This window comes from Lonchura striata, chromosome 31, assembly GCF_046129695.1.
Source record: "Lonchura striata isolate bLonStr1 chromosome 31, bLonStr1.mat, whole genome shotgun sequence".
NCBI lineage: Eukaryota > Metazoa > Chordata > Aves > Passeriformes > Estrildidae > Lonchura > Lonchura striata.
Window position 1 is genome coordinate 5,428,552 of NC_134633.1, and position 16,068 is coordinate 5,444,619.

General features: G+C 59.5%; 3 protein-coding genes across 5 annotated transcripts; 2 read left to right on the forward strand and 1 right to left on the reverse strand.

Annotated features, from left to right (window-relative positions):
• The first annotated feature begins 48 nt into the window (after positions 1 to 48).
• SIRT2 (sirtuin 2) lies at positions 49 to 4,523 on the forward strand. 3 transcript variants are annotated; one of them, XM_021545645.2, is made up of 15 exons: positions 49 to 197; positions 666 to 705; positions 1,038 to 1,154; positions 1,742 to 1,783; positions 2,059 to 2,165; positions 2,247 to 2,303; positions 2,392 to 2,460; positions 2,537 to 2,666; positions 2,798 to 2,857; positions 2,940 to 2,995; positions 3,125 to 3,201; positions 3,333 to 3,384; positions 3,467 to 3,531; positions 3,735 to 3,801; positions 3,897 to 4,523. In XM_021545645.2, the coding sequence occupies exons 1-15, from the start codon at positions 51 to 53 to the stop codon at positions 4,152 to 4,154; spliced, it is 1,344 nt and encodes a 447-aa protein (XP_021401320.2). In that variant the 5' UTR covers positions 49 to 50; the 3' UTR covers positions 4,155 to 4,523. The 3 variants fall into 3 exon arrangements, with proteins under 3 accessions (XP_021401320.2, XP_021401321.2, XP_021401323.2); XM_021545648.2 differs by lacking the exon at positions 49 to 197 and adding an exon at positions 233 to 264; XM_021545646.2 differs by lacking the exon at positions 1,038 to 1,154.
• A 2,618-nt stretch (positions 4,524 to 7,141) lies between these two features.
• PAF1 (PAF1 component of Paf1/RNA polymerase II complex) lies at positions 7,142 to 13,241 on the reverse strand. Its single transcript, XM_021545682.3, has 14 exons — positions 13,150 to 13,241; positions 12,954 to 12,983; positions 12,691 to 12,783; positions 11,851 to 11,972; positions 11,335 to 11,401; positions 10,553 to 10,654; positions 9,999 to 10,104; positions 9,673 to 9,741; positions 9,471 to 9,574; positions 9,070 to 9,186; positions 8,543 to 8,671; positions 8,149 to 8,254; positions 7,979 to 8,066; positions 7,142 to 7,692 (listed from the first exon to the last, which is right to left on the reverse strand). The coding sequence occupies exons 1-14, from the start codon at positions 13,197 to 13,199 to the stop codon at positions 7,310 to 7,312; spliced, it is 1,566 nt and encodes a 521-aa protein (XP_021401357.2). The 5' UTR covers positions 13,200 to 13,241; the 3' UTR covers positions 7,142 to 7,309.
• Positions 13,242 to 13,262: 21 nt separating this feature from the next.
• Positions 13,263 to 15,965, forward strand: MED29 (mediator complex subunit 29). Its single transcript, XM_021545654.3, has 4 exons — positions 13,263 to 13,484; positions 14,084 to 14,142; positions 14,641 to 14,725; positions 15,242 to 15,965. Exons 1-4 carry the CDS (start codon positions 13,263 to 13,265, stop codon positions 15,473 to 15,475), a joined length of 600 nt encoding a protein of 199 aa, XP_021401329.3. The 3' UTR covers positions 15,476 to 15,965.
• The last annotated feature ends 103 nt before the right edge of the window (positions 15,966 to 16,068 follow it).

Here is a 16,068-nt window from a genome sequence, read left to right on the forward strand (position 1 = left end):
CGGGGGTGCGCGGGGCACGCCGGGAAGTGTAGTTCGGGCAGGCCGCGCCCATGGCGGACCGGGACGGGACCGGCGGCGGCCCGGGGGATGCGGCTGCCTCTCCTCCCACCCCCGCCACTGACCCTCCCACCGTCCCCGCAGCTCCCGCAGCTCCCGCTGCCCGCCAGCAGGCGGCGGAGCCGGACGCCGAATCTCCGGTAACGCCCCCGGTGTCCCGTGGGTCCCCACCCCGGTGACCGCCCCCGACACGCCGGTGTCCCCTCGGTGCTCACCCCGCTGACCCCTCGGAGCCCGCCCCGCTGACCCCTCGGTGTCCCCTCGGTGCCCACCCCGCTGACCCCTCGGTGTCCCCTCGGTGCCCGCCCCGCTGACCCCTCGGTGCCCGCCCCGCTGACCCCTCGGTGTCCCCTCGGTGCCCACCCCGCTGACCCCTCGGTGCTCACCCCGCTGACCCCTCGGTGCCCGCCCTGCTGACCCCTCGGTGTCCCCTCGGTGCCCACCCCGCTGACCCCTCAGTGCCCACCCCGCTGACCCCTCGGTGCTCACCCCGCTGACCCCTCGGTGCTCACCCCGCTGACCCCTCGGTGTCCCCTCGGTGCCCGCCCCGCTGACCCCTCGGTGTCCCCTCGGTGCCCACCCCGCTGACCCCCGTGCTCTCCCCGCAGGTCTCGGACCCCGAGCCCGGCTCTTCGGCCGACGCTGACAGTTGGGTCTGGGGGCGTCGGGGTCCCGCGGGACCCGAGCTGGGCCTTTGGGGACATTCGGGGCCAGCTGGGGACACTTCTGGGGACATCGTGGCCCTTTGGAGAGATTTTGGGGCCTTACAGAACATTTGGGGATATTCCTAGGGCAGGGCGGTTGGAATAAGGCGTTTGGGGATATTGTGGGTCTTTTGGCGTTGGTTAAGGGATTTTTGGGGAGGTTTCTGGGCCTTTTGGGACTTTCAGGGGCATTTGGGGGACATTCCAGGGGGGTTTTGGGATGAAGGGGTGGGGTCGCTTTGCCGGCTGTGTGGGGACACTGGGATGTCCCCGCAGTGGAGCTGCTGCGGACGCTCCTCTCCCGGACCCTGGGGCTCGGCGGGGACAAACCGGAGCCGGTGCTGGACGAGCTGAGCCTGCCGGGCGTGAGCCGGTTCCTGAGGAGCGACCGCTGTAGGGACCCCGGGATCGGGAATTTGGAACGGGAATTGGGCTGGGAATGGAGAACAGGCCAGTTCCCAAAGGGTGACCGCTGTAGGGACCCCGGGATCGGGAATTTGGAACGGGAATTGGGCTGGGAATGGAGAACAGGCCAGTTCCCAAAGGGTGACCGCTGTAGGGACCCCGGGATCGGGAATTTGGAACGGGAATTGGGCTGGGAATGGAGAACAGGCCAGTTCCCAAAGGGTGACCGCTGTAGGGACCCCGGGATCGGGAATTTGGAACAGGAATTGGGCTGGGAATGGAGAACAGGCCAGTTCCCAAAGGGTGACCGCTGTAGGGACCCCGGGATCGGGAATTTGGAATGGGAATTGGGCTGGGAATGGGGAGTGGGACTGGGAACGGGGATTGGACTGGGAACGGGGATTGGGCTGGGAACGGGGATTGGGCCGGCTCCCGCAGGGCGAGAGCTGCAGGGACACCGGGAATGGGACGTGGAACGGGAGCGGGGCGCAGCGGGAACTGCACGGATCTGGGGGCTCGCTCCGGGGAGGAAGGGGCGATTTGGGGTTCACCCCTTTGTCCCCCCACCCCCCCAGGTAAGAATATCGTGTGCATGGTGGGCGCCGGCATCTCCACCTGTGAGTGTCCTTTGTGGAGGGCCCTGGGGGGGCTCAGGGACACTGGGGGGGCTCGGGGACACCTGGGGGGGCTCGGGGACACCTGGGGGGCTCAGGAACACCTGGGGGGCTCAGGGACACTGGGGGGGCTCGGGGATACCTGGGGGGGCTCCGAGACACCTGGGGGGCTCGGGAACACCTGGGGGGGCTCAGGGACACCTGGGGAGATCGGAGAAACCTGGGGGGGCTCAGGGACCCCTGGAGTGGGTTCTGACCCCACCACCGCCCCCCACCAGCTGCCGGCATCCCGGATTTCCGCTCCCCTGGCACCGGGCTCTACTCCAACCTGCAGAGCTACAACCTCCCCTACCCCGAGGCCATCTTCGAGATCAGGTTCTTCAAGGTATCCCCGTTTCTTCCCCAAATTCTTGGGAGGGTCCCTGATTTTCTGGGGCCCCCCCCCGACCTCCCTGTGCCCCCCCAGAAACACCCGGAGCCCTTTTTCGCCCTCGCCCGCGAGCTCTACCCAGGGCAGTTCAAGGTAAAACACCCCCAAACCTCTCCCCGACCCCCCGCTCCACTCAGAGGGGGCCGTGGGACCCTCAGCTGACCCCCAAATTCGCCCCCAGCCCACCGTGTGCCACTACTTCATGCGGCTGCTGCAGGACAAGGGTCTCTTGCTGCGCTGCTACACCCAGGTGGGACACGACCCCTCCCTCCCAGCCGGTTTGGGGGGGATTTTGGGGACCCCCTGACCCCCCTTCGCCCCCCCAGAACATCGACACCCTGGAGAGGGTGGCGGGGCTGGACCCAGAGCTGCTGGTGGAGGCTCACGGCACCTTCTTCACCTCGCACTGCCTGCGGCCCTCGTGCCGCCAGCGCTACAGCCTGGCCTGGATGAGGGGTACGGGGGACTCTGGGGAACCCCCCCGAGCGCTGGGGGACCCCCTGGGCCCCCCCTTCCCTCTGTACCCTCCCCCAAATGTCCCCGTGCCCCCTTTCCCCACCGGGCTTCTCCCTCCTCCTCCTTCCCAGAGCGGATTTTCTCCTCCCTCGTCCCTAAATGCGAGAAGTGCCAGGGGCTGGTGAAACCTGGTGAGTTTTGGGGGGCGCGAGGGGAGGGGGGGTTTACCCCGACCCTCCCCGCAATGCGCCACTGACCTGCCCCCTCCCCCAGACATCGTGTTTTTTGGGGAGAGCCTCCCCGCGCGCTTCTTCGCCCTGCTGGAGTCGGTGAGTGGGGCTTGGGGGGTCCTGAATCCCCCCCCCTCCCTCCCAGCCTGCCTGTGGGGCTGGGGGGGTGCTGAGGGAACCTGGGGACCCCCCCCACCTCCCCACCAGTGACATCCCCTCCCTCACCAGGACTTCGAGAAGGTTGACCTGCTGATCATCATGGGCACCTCGCTGCAGGTGCAGCCCTTTGCCTCCCTCATCAGCAGGTGAGACCCCCCCCAAACTCCCCAGATACCCTCCAAACCCCCAAAAACCCCCCAGACCCCAACAAACCTCAGAGCACCCCTCTGACCCCCCCAGCCCCTGGGGAGCCCCCTGTGACTGTCCCCTCCCACAGGGTCCCAACCAACACCCCCAGGCTCCTCATCAACAAGGAGAAGACGGGGCAGGTGAGGCCGGGGGGAGGTTGGGGGGCACCGAGGGGGGCTGGGGGCGGCCGCCTCCCCCTCCTCACCACCTCTGCCCCCCCAGGGCGACCCCCTGATGTCCCTGATGGGCTTCGGTGGGATGGACTTCGACTCGGACAAAGCCTACAGGTGCGGCAGGCGGGGGGCTCTGACCCCGCCCCGGGTTTTTGGGAACGCTTGGGAGACTCGGGATGGTTTTGGGGAGCCCTGAGGGTGGTTTGGGGTCCTTGCCTCAAGGTTTGGGACACCCCCAGTTAGTCTGGGGTCACTCGGGGTGGTTCTGGGCAGCCCGGAGGTGATTCCAGGGTTTTGGGGTGCCCGTGTCTCTGCAGGGACGTGGCCTGGCTGGGGGACTGCGACAGCGGCTGCCTGGCTCTGGCTGAGCTCTTGGGCTGGAAGGTACCCCCGCACCTTCCCCCACCCGCGAATTTTGGGGGTCCCCCTGCCCCCCAAACCCTTCGGGGACCCCCCTGAGCCCCCGTGTCTCCCCTCAGGAGGAGCTCGAGGAGCTGGTGCGCAGGGAACACGCGGCCATCGATGCCAAGGCCGGGGAGCCCCCCCAGAAACAGCAGGGGCATGAGGACAAGGACGGGGGGAACCCCAAAAAGAGCCCGGGGGACAAGGAAAAAGCTCCAGGCGACCCCAAGAAGAGCCCCAGGGACAAGGCCAAGGCTGAAAAAGACCCCAAGATGCCCCAGGGGGACAAGGAGAAAACTCAAAATGACCCAGAAAAGTCACAGGGGGGGCAGTGAGGACCTTCCCCACAGCACAGCGGGGACAGCCCGGAATTAAATGGTCACAGAGGAGGTTTTGGCTTTCTGTGGTCACCGTGGGGTGGAGGGCCTGGGGCTCTTTCTTTCCTTGAAGGAAGTAAGAGAAAAACAAAATAAAAATACAGGAAATGGGAAAAGTAAGTTAGAAAAGGAGAGGGGGAGGCTGAGGGCGCAAAAAGGGTTTTTTCCTCCCCAAAAAGGGGTGCTGCAGCTCCAAAATGTGTTGGAACTCACAGGAAGGGTGTGGGGGGATGTGTGTGCAAAACACTGAAACCCGTGCAGTTTCTCACTTTTGTATCTACTGAGAAATAGCATTAATTTCCATTAAAAATCGGTTTCCTTATAAAACTGTCTGCTGTGTGATCCCTGTGGTTTTGGGACGGGAGGAAGAGCGGCCGTGGGTCTGTGGGGTTGGAAAATGCCAATTTTGGAGCGGCAGGTGGGGATCATTGTCCAGTGGCCGGCAGCTCCAAAATCCCCCAGCGAAGTTCCTGGAGAAGCTGCCCCAGATCTGAAATTATTTGGGGGGATTTAATTTCTTTTATAGAGCATTGGGTTCTCTTTATGCGTCAGGGTAGTGGCAGAGTTTTGTTTGGGTTTTTTTTTATAAATATTCAGCATCTGGTTTGGAGTATAGGAAGTTAGTTTAAAGGTTTTTCTTTCTTTTTAGTGGTTTTTGTGTTTTGCTGTGTGGGTTTCTACAGGTTTTTTTTAAAATTAGTATTTCATTTTTGTGATGTGATAAGAGCTGCTAGTGAAAGGAGTGTAGTGCGGGTTTTTTTGCTGGTAGTTGGTTGGCTGGTGGAGCCTTTCTGAATTTTTTCAACAGTATTGTTGGGAATTTGATGCTGTTTGTTTTGGCATTTTATTTTTAGGAATTGGATTATAACTGCAAGGTTTTAACTATAACTCTAATGAAACAAAACAAATGCATAAATATGAAAATGGGAATATAAAACTTCATTTTTAAATATAAATGGAATACATATGAATAAAACATGTAACATAAATAATGTTATTCATTACTATTAGATAGTATATTGTTTGATATAGAGTATTTTATTTTTTATATCAATACATATAGATTATAAATATAAACAAAATCCATATAGAGATGTATAATTAATACATGTGGATATATAAATATAAAAATTACAAAACAATAGGAATCAATACAGTACATAATGCATATTTTACTGTATATGTCTTATTAAAACACATTAGATGTCCTAAATATTATATATCAAAATACAGTACCTACATATATTGTGATAGAATATATAAGTACTTGTAAAAATCAAAAATAGAAATAAATAAACATTTAAATATAGTTTAAAATAAAGGGGATTTTATTTTCTATTTGGTAGTAGGTAGGGGTTTTATTATAAAAATTATGAATAAAAATAAAATTAGAAATCTTTGTATAGAAATATATCTTAAATATGTTAGGATCTATATAAAAATTCAAAGGTGAGTAAATATACGTATTAGCAGTATGTACGAAATAGAATTTAAATAAAAACTTATCTATCTTGTTACCTCATTATATATAATATATATTTATAAAGATATCGATATAAAGTAGAACTGCAAATGTGACTATAATGATGAAAAAAAAAATTCAAGTATTGTTTATAGAAAGGGCTTTTCTTTGTTTTTATTTGGTTTTAATGGAAAAAATATCAATATACATTTTATTTTGATATCGTTCTAAATATGGAAATATATATTCAATGTATACAGATTTACATAATAATATAGACTAGAAATAAAAATAAGTATTAGGAAGAGATAGACTATAAATAACACCATACATCAATCTACATTTAAAATGTAAATTTGAATATAAATGCGAAAAATAGAGAAAAATTTAAACGGAGTTTAAATAAAGGTTTAAATAAAATTTAAATAAAATATTAAAAAATATTTTTTAAAAGATTTTTACTTGGATAGAGGCAGGGGTTTATTTTAAGCAATATAAACCTTTTAGAAATCTAAATCTAACTATAGAAATATGTAAGCAATATATTAAGATATGTATAAAAAATAAAATAAAATATAATAGGAATAAATGGAAGAAATTCTAAAAATACAATTATACATTAATATACATTATAAATCCGAATGTGAATGTAAATAATATAAAAATAAAATAGATTGAAAGGCAGTTGAAGAGGAAAGGTTTTTTCTTTCGGTTTTTTGTTCCGTTCTTTTCCGGAGGGGGACGGCGCAGTGCTGCCGCCGTGTGGGCAGAGAGCGGCACTGCAGCCCGCCGCCCGCGGCCGCCATCTTGGGAGGGGCTTGGCGCGGACTCGCTTGACCTTCTCGAGAGGGCGCGAAAACGAGGACGTTGAAATTCGAGGACCCGTGTCTGTTTTTTACACTGCCTGAATTGCCCGCACCGCCGGCGCCCCCCGACGGGATTTTCCGCGGCGGGTCCGGTGCCGTGCACACGGGCTGTGGGGTCAGCAGCGCCGCGAGCGTGCGGGTTTTTGGCGGGAGCCGACAGGCATCAGCAGAAACGCCTGTCACCATCAAGGGCCCCACGGGCCGCCATCTTGTCGCGGACACTCTTGATAAGTGCTGCCGCCTTGTGGACAGAGGGCGGTACTGCAGCCCCGCAGCCAGCGCGACCCCAAAACCACCGGGACGGGGCGGGGGGGCCACGACACTACAGGGGGGCTGTTTTTGCGGGGGGAGCAGTGGGAGGGGTTCGTTTCCTCCGTTTTTAAAAATCCCAGGATTTGCGGATTTTATTTCCTCTTTTTAGTTGTTTTTTTTTTTCTCTCCCTTTTTTTTTTTTTTTTTTTTTTTTTGGCTCTTTATTGTTATTATGTTAATTAATTATTTCTGTCCTGGCCCCCCCGGGGTGGGGGTGCCCCCGCCCCCCCTCGGTACAGCCCCTCCCCCCGCCCTCCCCCACCCCTTTGTAGCGCTGCGGCCCCGAAATAGAAAGACAAAAATCGTTATTTTAGATACATTTTATTATGAATCCTTTTGTTACGATACGGTTGGTAACCATTGACCTTATTAAACACAAAAACCGCCCCGAGACGCTGCTTTTTTCCCCCAAAACGGGGCCGGGGGGCGTGGGGTGGGATTTTGGGGAGGGGCGGGAGGGGGTCACCCCCTCCTCACTCGCTGGAGGACTCGGAGCCTTCGCTGGCGCTTTCCTCCTCCTCCTCTTCTTCCTCATCCTCCTCCTCCTCGCTGGGGCTGAGCTGGGGGCTGCGGGGCGCCGGCCCCCCGCCCTCGCTGCCTTCCTCCTCCTCCTCCTCCTCCTCTTCCTCTTCCTCCTCCTCCTCCTCATCCTCGTCGTTGTCGCTGCCGAAAATCTCCTCCTGGTCCCGGGCGGCCCGAGCGGCGTCGCTGCCCCCCCGGCGGCCCCCCCGGGCTCCTTCGGCCTCCTCCTCCTCCTCATCCTCGCTGCGGGCCGAGCCCCCCCCGCACTCCGAGCCCGAGCCGGAGCCTTCGGCCTCGTCCTCCTCGCTCTCGCTGCCCTTCTCCCGCTCCTCGTCTGCTCGGGGGGTTGGGGGGCCTCAGTGGGGTGAGACCCCCCAGACCAGGGGGGTTGGGGGGATGTGGGGAGGGGGATTTGGGTGGAAAATGGGATTTGGGGTGGGAAATGGGGATTTGGGCGGGAAACAGGGATTTGGGGGGGTTTTGGGTGGGATTTGGCGGGATTTTGGGGGGGAAATGGGGATTTAGGGGGGATTTTGGGTGGGATTTGGGGGGATTTTGGGTGGAAAATGGGGATTTGGGGGGATTTTGGGTGGGATTTTGGGGCATTTGTGTCCCCAAACCTGATCCCGGCGTTTCCTTCTCGGCCTCCATCTCCTCCTCCTCCTCCTCCTCGGGCTCGTGGTTCTCCAGCTGTGCCCGCCGGGCCTCCTGTGGTGGGGAGGGGGCTTAGGGGGGTCCCTGGGGGGGTCCCGGGGGGCCCTAGGGGTTGGGACCCCTCCCCGAATCCCACCTGCGCCTCCAGCTCCTTCTCATTCATGTCGCGGTGCTTCACCACCAGCACGGCGTTGGTGCCCGACTGGACCCCGGCGCGCGCCCGGCGCTTGCTCAGCCGCACCCTGGGGTGGGGGGGGGTCAGGGACCCACAAAGGACCCCCCCCAAACCCCCCGGGAACCCCCCCAGACCCCTCGGGGAGCCCCCAGACCCTCAGGGCATCCTCGAGACCCTCTGAATGCCCAACCAGTGCCCCCAGTACTGACCGGGGAATCTCCCAGTGCCCCCAACAGCGACTTGAGGCAGCTCCCAGTGCCCTCCAGTCCCTCCCAGTTCTCCCCAGTCCCTCCCAGTCCCCCCTCCCAGTCCCTCCCAGTGCCCCCCAGTTCCCTCCCAGTGCCCCCAGCCCCACCGGGTCTCCAGCTCGTTGTAGTAGACGCCGTCGCCCTCACGGAAGATGAAGAAATAATTCTCCTCGTAGCCCTTGCTGGCCTTGTTCTTCACGTTCCAGTTGTACTCCCTGGCGATCTTGTAGTCGTACCTGGGGGGGGCCGCGGGGGGGGGGGGGGGGTCGGGGAGGAGCCGCGGGACCCCCCAAAAACCCCCCAAATCCCAGAGTTCTGCCCCAAAACCTCCCGGAGCTTTGGGAGTCTTGGGTTCGTTCCCTGCGGGGATTTGGGAGCCCAGAACTGCCCCCAAAGCCCCCCCCGGGGAACCCCCAGTTCCAGGGATGTCCCCCAGTCCCAAATTCCCCCCCAATCCCAAATTCCCCCCAAAACCCCATTTCCTCCCCAAATTTCCCCTCCTTTCCCAGCACACTCCACAACCCCAACGGAGCCTTAAACCCCCCCCGATTTATTTCTTTTTTTTTTTTATCAATCCCCTCACGTCCTGGGGACCCGCCCCAGGATTTTGGGGAGGTTTTGGGGTCCCCCTTACACGTCCTCGGGGGCGTAATCCACATCCTCCTCCTGGTCCCGCTTGCGCTTGCGCAGCGTCTCCTCCACGGGCAGGAAATAGGCCACGAACTGGTTCCCCTCCTCATCCATCATCCCCCTGCGGAGCGGGGTCAGCGGGGCGGGGGTCCCCGGGGGCTTTGGGGTGTCCAGGGAGGGGTTTGGGGTGTCCAGGGAGGGGTTTGGGGTGCCCAGGGAGGGGTTTGGGGTGCCCAGGGGGAGATTCTGGGGTCCCAGGTCAGAATTTTGGGGTGCCCATGAGGAATTTGGGGTCTCATGAGGAATTCTGGGATCCCTGGGGGTGAATTTGGGTTCCCCAGGTGAATTTTGGGCTCCCTGGGGAGGAATTTGGGGTGCCCAGGGGGAATTTTGGGGTGCCCTCACCTGATCATGGCCTGGGACATCATCTCCAGCGCCGCCACCCCCGAGGTGTCCTTGGGGGCTGGGTCCGAGTCAAAAATCACTTGGGCACAAGGGTTGATCCACATCTGGGGAATCGTGGGGTTTGGAGGAGGAATATTGCAATTTTGGGGGGGATATTTGGAGCTTAGGGGGGGTAAAAGGGGCTGGGGGCCCCCAAACCCACCTTGAAGTCGGGGAACACGGGCATCACCTCCAGCGGGGTCACCCGGGGTTTGCTGTAGTGCTGCGTGATCTGCTCAGGGATCAAACAGCCCCAGAGAACCCCAAATTATGCCAAACTCACCCCAAAACCACCACAGAACCCCCCAAAGCCGCCTCACAACAAACACCTGAACCCCTCCCCAAATAACCCCTAAAATGAGCCCCAAGCCGCACGAAAAAACCCCGAAATCGCCCCCAAACCTCCCAAAAAATCAGGCCCCAAACAAAACCCTCCTCCCAAAATGCCCCAAAATGCCCCAAAGTGCCCCAAAATGCCCAAACCCCGACCGGTTTCTGGGCGTCCTCGAAGGTTTTCTCGATGGCCGCGATCTGACTGTCCCTGTCCTTGTAGATCTCCTCCTCAGTAAACTGCTGCTTCACCGACACCCCGATCCTGCCAAATGCCCCAAAGTCACCCCAAAATCTCCCCAAAATCACCCCAAAATGCTCCCCAAAGTCAGCCCAAAATCTCCCCAAAATCATCCCAGAATTACCCCAAAACACTCCCTACATCACCCTCAAAATCTCCCCAAAACCACCCCAAAACAATCTCCACGTCACCCTCAAAATCACCCCAGAATCACTCCCCAAAATCACCCAAAACCACCCCAAAACACAGCCCTAAATCACCCCAAAATCACCCAAAAATCACCAAAACCCAGCCACAAAATCACCCCAAACCCATCACCCCCAGCCCCTCTGTGGCCATCCCCGAACCCCAAACCCCCTCCAAAAACACAAAACCCCCACTCAAAACCCCCTCAAAAACCCCAGAACCCCCCCAAAAGCCCCAAAACCACCCCAAAATCCCCAGAACCCCCCAAAATCCCTGGAGCACTCACTTGACCTCGGGTTTCTCGTTGCTCACCCCGTAGCGATTGAACTCGGTGGAGATGTACTCGGTCTTGCGCATCCAGGGCACCACCTTGGCGTGCTGCTGTGATCTGCAGCCCCAAAATTCACCAAAAACAGCCCAAAACCGCCCCAAAACTGCCCCAAGACCACCCCAAAACTGCCCCAAAACCACCTTGGCGTGCTGCTGTGATCTGCAGCCCCAAAATTCACCAAAAACAGCCCAAAACCGCCCCAAAACTGCCCCAAGACCACCCCAAAACTGCCCCAAAACCACCTTGGCATGCTGCTGTGATCTGCAGCCCCAAAATTCACCAAAAACAGCCCAAAACCGCCCCAAAACTGCCCCAAAACTGCCTTGGTGTGCTCCTGTGACCTGCAGCCCCAAAAACCACTGAAATGGGCCCGAAACGGGCCCAAAACCACCCAGGATCACCCCCAAAACCACCCCAGAACGTTCCCCAGGTGTTTGGGGCACCCCAAAACAAGGTTTGGGGTCTGGGGAACCCCCCCTGGGCAGTTTTGCGGCACCCATTTGGGTTTTGAGGCACCCGAGGCAGTTTTGGGGCGCCCATTTGGGTTTTGGGGCGCCCATTTGGGTTTTGGGGCGCCCATTTGGGTTTTGGGGTGCCCCATTTGGGTTTTGGGGCGCCCCATTTGGGTTTTGGGGCGCCCCATTTGGGTTTTGGGGTGCCCCATTTGGGTTTTGGGGCTCCCATTTGGGTTTTGGGGCGCCCCATTGCAGTTTTGGGGCACCCCGTGGGGGCCCCACCTCTTGGAGCTGGTGGGGGCCTGGATCTCTTCCTCCAGCAGCTTCTCGTCAGCGGCGTCCAGCAGCACTGCGGGAACGGGGGGACCCCAAAACGGAGTCAGCAACCCCAAAACAGGGTCAGAGTTTTGGGGCAGTTTTGGGGCAGATTTTTGGGGCAATTTTGGGACAGTTTTGGGGCAGTTTTGGGTCAGTTTTGGGGCAGTTTTGGGTCAGCTCTAGGGCAGTTTGGGGGCAGATTTTTGGGTCAGTTTTGGGCAGAGTTTTGGGTCAGTTTTGGGTCAGCTCTGGGGCAGATTTTTGGGACAGTTCTGGGTCAGTTTTGGGGCAGTATTGGGGCAGTTTTGGGACAGTTTGGGGGCTGTTTTGGGTCAGCTCTGGGGCAGATTTTTGGGACAGTTCTGGGTCAGTTTTGGGGCAGTATTGGGGCAGTTTTGGGACAGTTTGGGGGCTGTTTTGGGTCAGCTCTGGGGCAGATTTTTGGGACAGTTTTGGGGCAGTTTTGGGGCCCATGCTCACCGCCCGGGTCGATGCGGTACGTGTCGGGGTTGATGAGGTCGATGGTGACGCCCAGGTCCGGCTCTGTCAGCAGGTCGTGCTTGTGCTGCTTCTCCAGGGACGTGGCCTTGTACTGCACAAACCTGGGCAGTGCCCGGGGCCCGGATCAGCCCCAAATCCACCCCAAATCACCCCAAAATCAGCCCCAAAACCACCCCAAAATCAGCCCCAAAACCACCCCAAACCAACCCCAAAATCAGCCCCAAAACCACCCCGAAATCAGCCCCAAAACCACCCCAAATCACCCCAAAATCAGCCCCAACTCCACCCCAAAACAACCCCAAAATCAGCCCCAAAACCACCCCGAAATCAGCCCCAAAACCACCCCAAAATCAGCCCCAAACCAGCCACAAAATCAAACCCAAACCCAGCAGGACTGACCCCAAATCCACCCCAAAACTCACCCTGAGATCAGCTCCAAACCCACCCGGGATCCCCCCGGGATTTCTCCCCGGTATCCCCCGGGATTTCTCCCCGGTATCCCCCGGGATTTCTCCCCGTTAGCCCCCGAGATTTCTTCCCGGTATCCCCCGGGATTTCTCCCCGGTATCCCCCGGGATTTCTCCCCGGTATCCCCCGGGATTTCTCCCCGTTAGCCCCCGGGATTTCTCCCCGGTATCCCCCGGGATTTCTCCCCGTTAGCCCCCGGGATTTCTCCCCGGTATCCCCCGGGATTTCTCCCCGGTATCCCCCGGGATTTCTCCCCGGTATCCCCCGGGATTTCTCCCCGGTACCCCCCGGGATTTCTCCCCGGTACCCCCCGGGATTTCTCCCCGTTAACCCGGTGCCCCGGTGCCGGACCTGCTCTGGTCGAAGGGGTACGTGATGAACTTGGGGTCGAACGGGATGTCCGGGAGGCCGTTGCAGAACTTGACCCGGCAAACGACCCCGGACCTGCGGCGGGACCCGAAACCCCCGGATTTCACCCCAAACCCGGCCGGGGGCCGCGGGAGCCCCGAAACCCCCGGATTTCACCCCAAACCCGGCCGGGGGCCGCGGGAGCCCCGAAACCGCCGGGATTCACCCCAAACCCGGCCCGGGACCCCTCCACGCCCCCCGCTCACCTCTCGGGGAGGGTCCGGTGCGAGCTCGGCCTGCGGGGAGGGGGGGGCGCGTCATGACGTCACGGGGGTCCCCGATGCTCCCGTGACGTCACGGGGGTCCCCGTTACTCGCATTCTCCCGCCCGCCGCGGCGTGACGTCACGGGGAAACCCCCTCCCGCCCCGCCCCCGCCGCGGCGGTGACGTCACGGCCGTTACCGGTGCCCCGGCTCATCGCGCTGCGCCTGCGTTTGGATGGTGGGCGCCATGGCGGGCCCCGCGCGGCGCGCCCGGAACGCGTCACGCGCCGCGCGCCGGAAGTGCCGCGCGGCATGGCGGCGCCTCCGCCGCCCGCCGGGCCGGGCCCGGGGCCTCCCTCAGCGGCGGCGGCGGGGCCGGCGGCGGCGGCGGGGCCCGCGGCGGGGCCGGGGCCGCCCCCGGGGGCCGCGCAGGGCCCCGCGCTGCCCGCGCAGGCGGCGGCCGTGCAGGCGCAGGACTTCGAGCCCGTGCAGCGCTTCCGGCTGCTGCTGCCGCAGCTGAAGGAGAGCCTGCAGGTGGGAACGGGCGGGGTTTGCCGCCGGGAACGGGCGGGGTTTGCCGCAGATAACGGGCGGGGGTTGCCGCCGGGAACGGGCGGGGTTTGCCGCCGGGAATGGGCGGGGTTTGCCGCAGAGAACGGGCGGGGTTTGCCGCCGGGAACGGGCGGGGTTTGCCGCCGATAATAGGCGGGGTCTGCCGCCGATAAAGGGCGGGGTTTGCCGCAGAGAAGGGGCGGGGTTTGCCGCAGAGAAGGGGCGGGGTTTGCCGCCGGGAATGGGCGGGGTTTGCCGCATATAATAGGCGGGGTTTGCCGCAGAGAAGGGGCGGGGTTTGCCGCCGGGAACGGGCGGGGTTTGCCGCCGGGAATGGGCGGGGTTTGCCGCAGCGAACGGGCGGGGTTTGCCGCCGATAATGGGCGGGGTTTGCCGCCGATAAGGGGCGGGGTTTTACAATAATGGGCGGGGTTCGCAGCAGGGGGCGTGTCTCATGAGGGGTCCCCCGGGATTTTGGGGGCACGGGGGACGCTGCGGGTGCCCCGTGACCCCGTGACCCCCCCGTGACCCCATGACCCCGTGACCCCCCCGTGACCCCCTCTTGTCCCCCTGTCCCGCAGACCCTGATGAAGGTGGCGGCTCAGAACCTGGTGCAGAACTCCAACATCGACAACGGGCAGTGAGTAACCCCCGAGCCTCCCAGCCCCTCCCAGTTCATCCCAGTTCATCCCAGTGCACCCCAGTTCATCCCACTGCCCTCCCAGCCCCTCCCAGTTCATCCCAGTGCCTCCCAGCCCCTCCCAGTTCATCCCAGTTCATCCCACTGCCCTCCCAGTTCATCCCAGTGCCTCCCAGCCCCTCCCAGTTCATCCCAGTTCATCCCACTGCCCTCCCAGTTCATCCCACTGCCCTCCCAGCCCCTCCCAGTTCATCCCAGTGCATCCCAGTTCATCCCACTGCCCTCCCAGTTCATCCCAGTGCCTCCCAGCCCCTCCCAGTTCATCCCAGTTCATCCCAGTTCATCCCACTGCCCTCCCCGCCCCTCCCAGTTCATCCCAGTTCATCCCACTGCCCTCCCAGTCCCTCCCAGTTCATCCCAGTTCATCCCACTGCCCTCCCAGTCCCTCCCAGTCCCTCCCAGTCCCCCCAGTGCCCCCAGTCTCACCAGTTCCCGCAGGAAGAGCGCTGACGGGGCCCTGCAGCGCTTTGACAAGAGCCTGGAGGAGTTCTACGCCCTGTGCGATCAGCTGGAGCTGTGCCTGGTGAGCGACCCCAAAATCCCCCAAAATCACCCCAAAACAACCCCAAAATCACCCCAAAAACCTCCCCCAAACCCCCTGTGCGACCAGCTGGAGCTGTGCCTGGTGAGCGACCCCAAAATCCCCCAAAATCACCCCAAAACAATCCCAGAATCCCCCCAAATCCCCCCACGCCCCCCGTCATCCCCCCGAACAGCCCCAAACCGACCCCAAATCCCCCAAACACCCCCACACCCCCCATCATCCCCCCAAACAGCCCCAAACCGACCCCAAACACCCCCACACCCCCTCTCATCCCTGCAAACAGCCCCAAACCGACCCCAAATCCCCCAAACACCCCCACACCCCCCATCATCCCCCGGAACAGCCCCAAACCGACCCCAAATCCCCCAAACACCCCCACACCCCCCATCATCCCCCCAAACAGCCCCAAACCGACCCCAAACACCCCCACACCCCCTCTCATCCCTGCAAACAGCCCCAAATTCACCCCAAACCCCCCGAATATCTCCCCCGCAGCGCCTGGCCCACGAGTGCCTCTCGCAGAGCTTCGACAGCGCCAAGCACGCCCCGGCGCTGGTGCCGGCGGCGCCCAAGGGCGAGGGCGGCGCGGGCGGCGGCGAGAGCCTGCCCTACACCCAGTACCTGCCCCTGATCAAGGCGCAGATCGCCGGCGCCAAGGACATCCACAACGCCCTGCTGGAGGGCACCAACAAGATCACGGGCAGGCTGCCCCCGCCGGGGGGGCCCTGACGGCATCGGGGGGTCTGATGGGGTTTAGGGGGGATCTGATGGGGTTCGGGGGGGTCTGACAGGGTTTGGGGGGAGTCTGATGGTGCTTCGGGGGGTCCTGATGGAATCTGGGGGAGTTTGGGGGGGGCTCTGATGGCATTTGGAGGGTCCTGATGGAGTTTTGGGGACTCCTGATGGAATTTAGGGGGGGGTCCTGGTGGAATTTAGGGGATTCCTGATTAAGTTTGGGGGCTCCTGATGAAGTTTGGGGGTTCCTGATGGAGTTTCGGGGGTTCCTGATGGAATTTGGGGAGCCGAGATCCCCCGAGCAGCGCTGGGGGTCGGGGTTGGGCAGGTTTTGGGGGGATTTGGGGGAACCCCACCTGCCCCACCCCGTGCGAGGGGGATAGTGCGGGAGGGGAGCGGGGCTGCTGCGTTTTGGGTTGAAACATTGGAAGTTTGAGGTGAAACATTGGAATTTTCGTAAATAAACCCGCGTTTTGTGACAGCGGCTCTTCGGCTGTTCCGTGCGTGATGTCACGGGGAGGAAAGGGGGGGGATTCATCGTGACGTCACGGGCCGCGCGGGTGACGTCACGCCTAAACCCGCGGCGC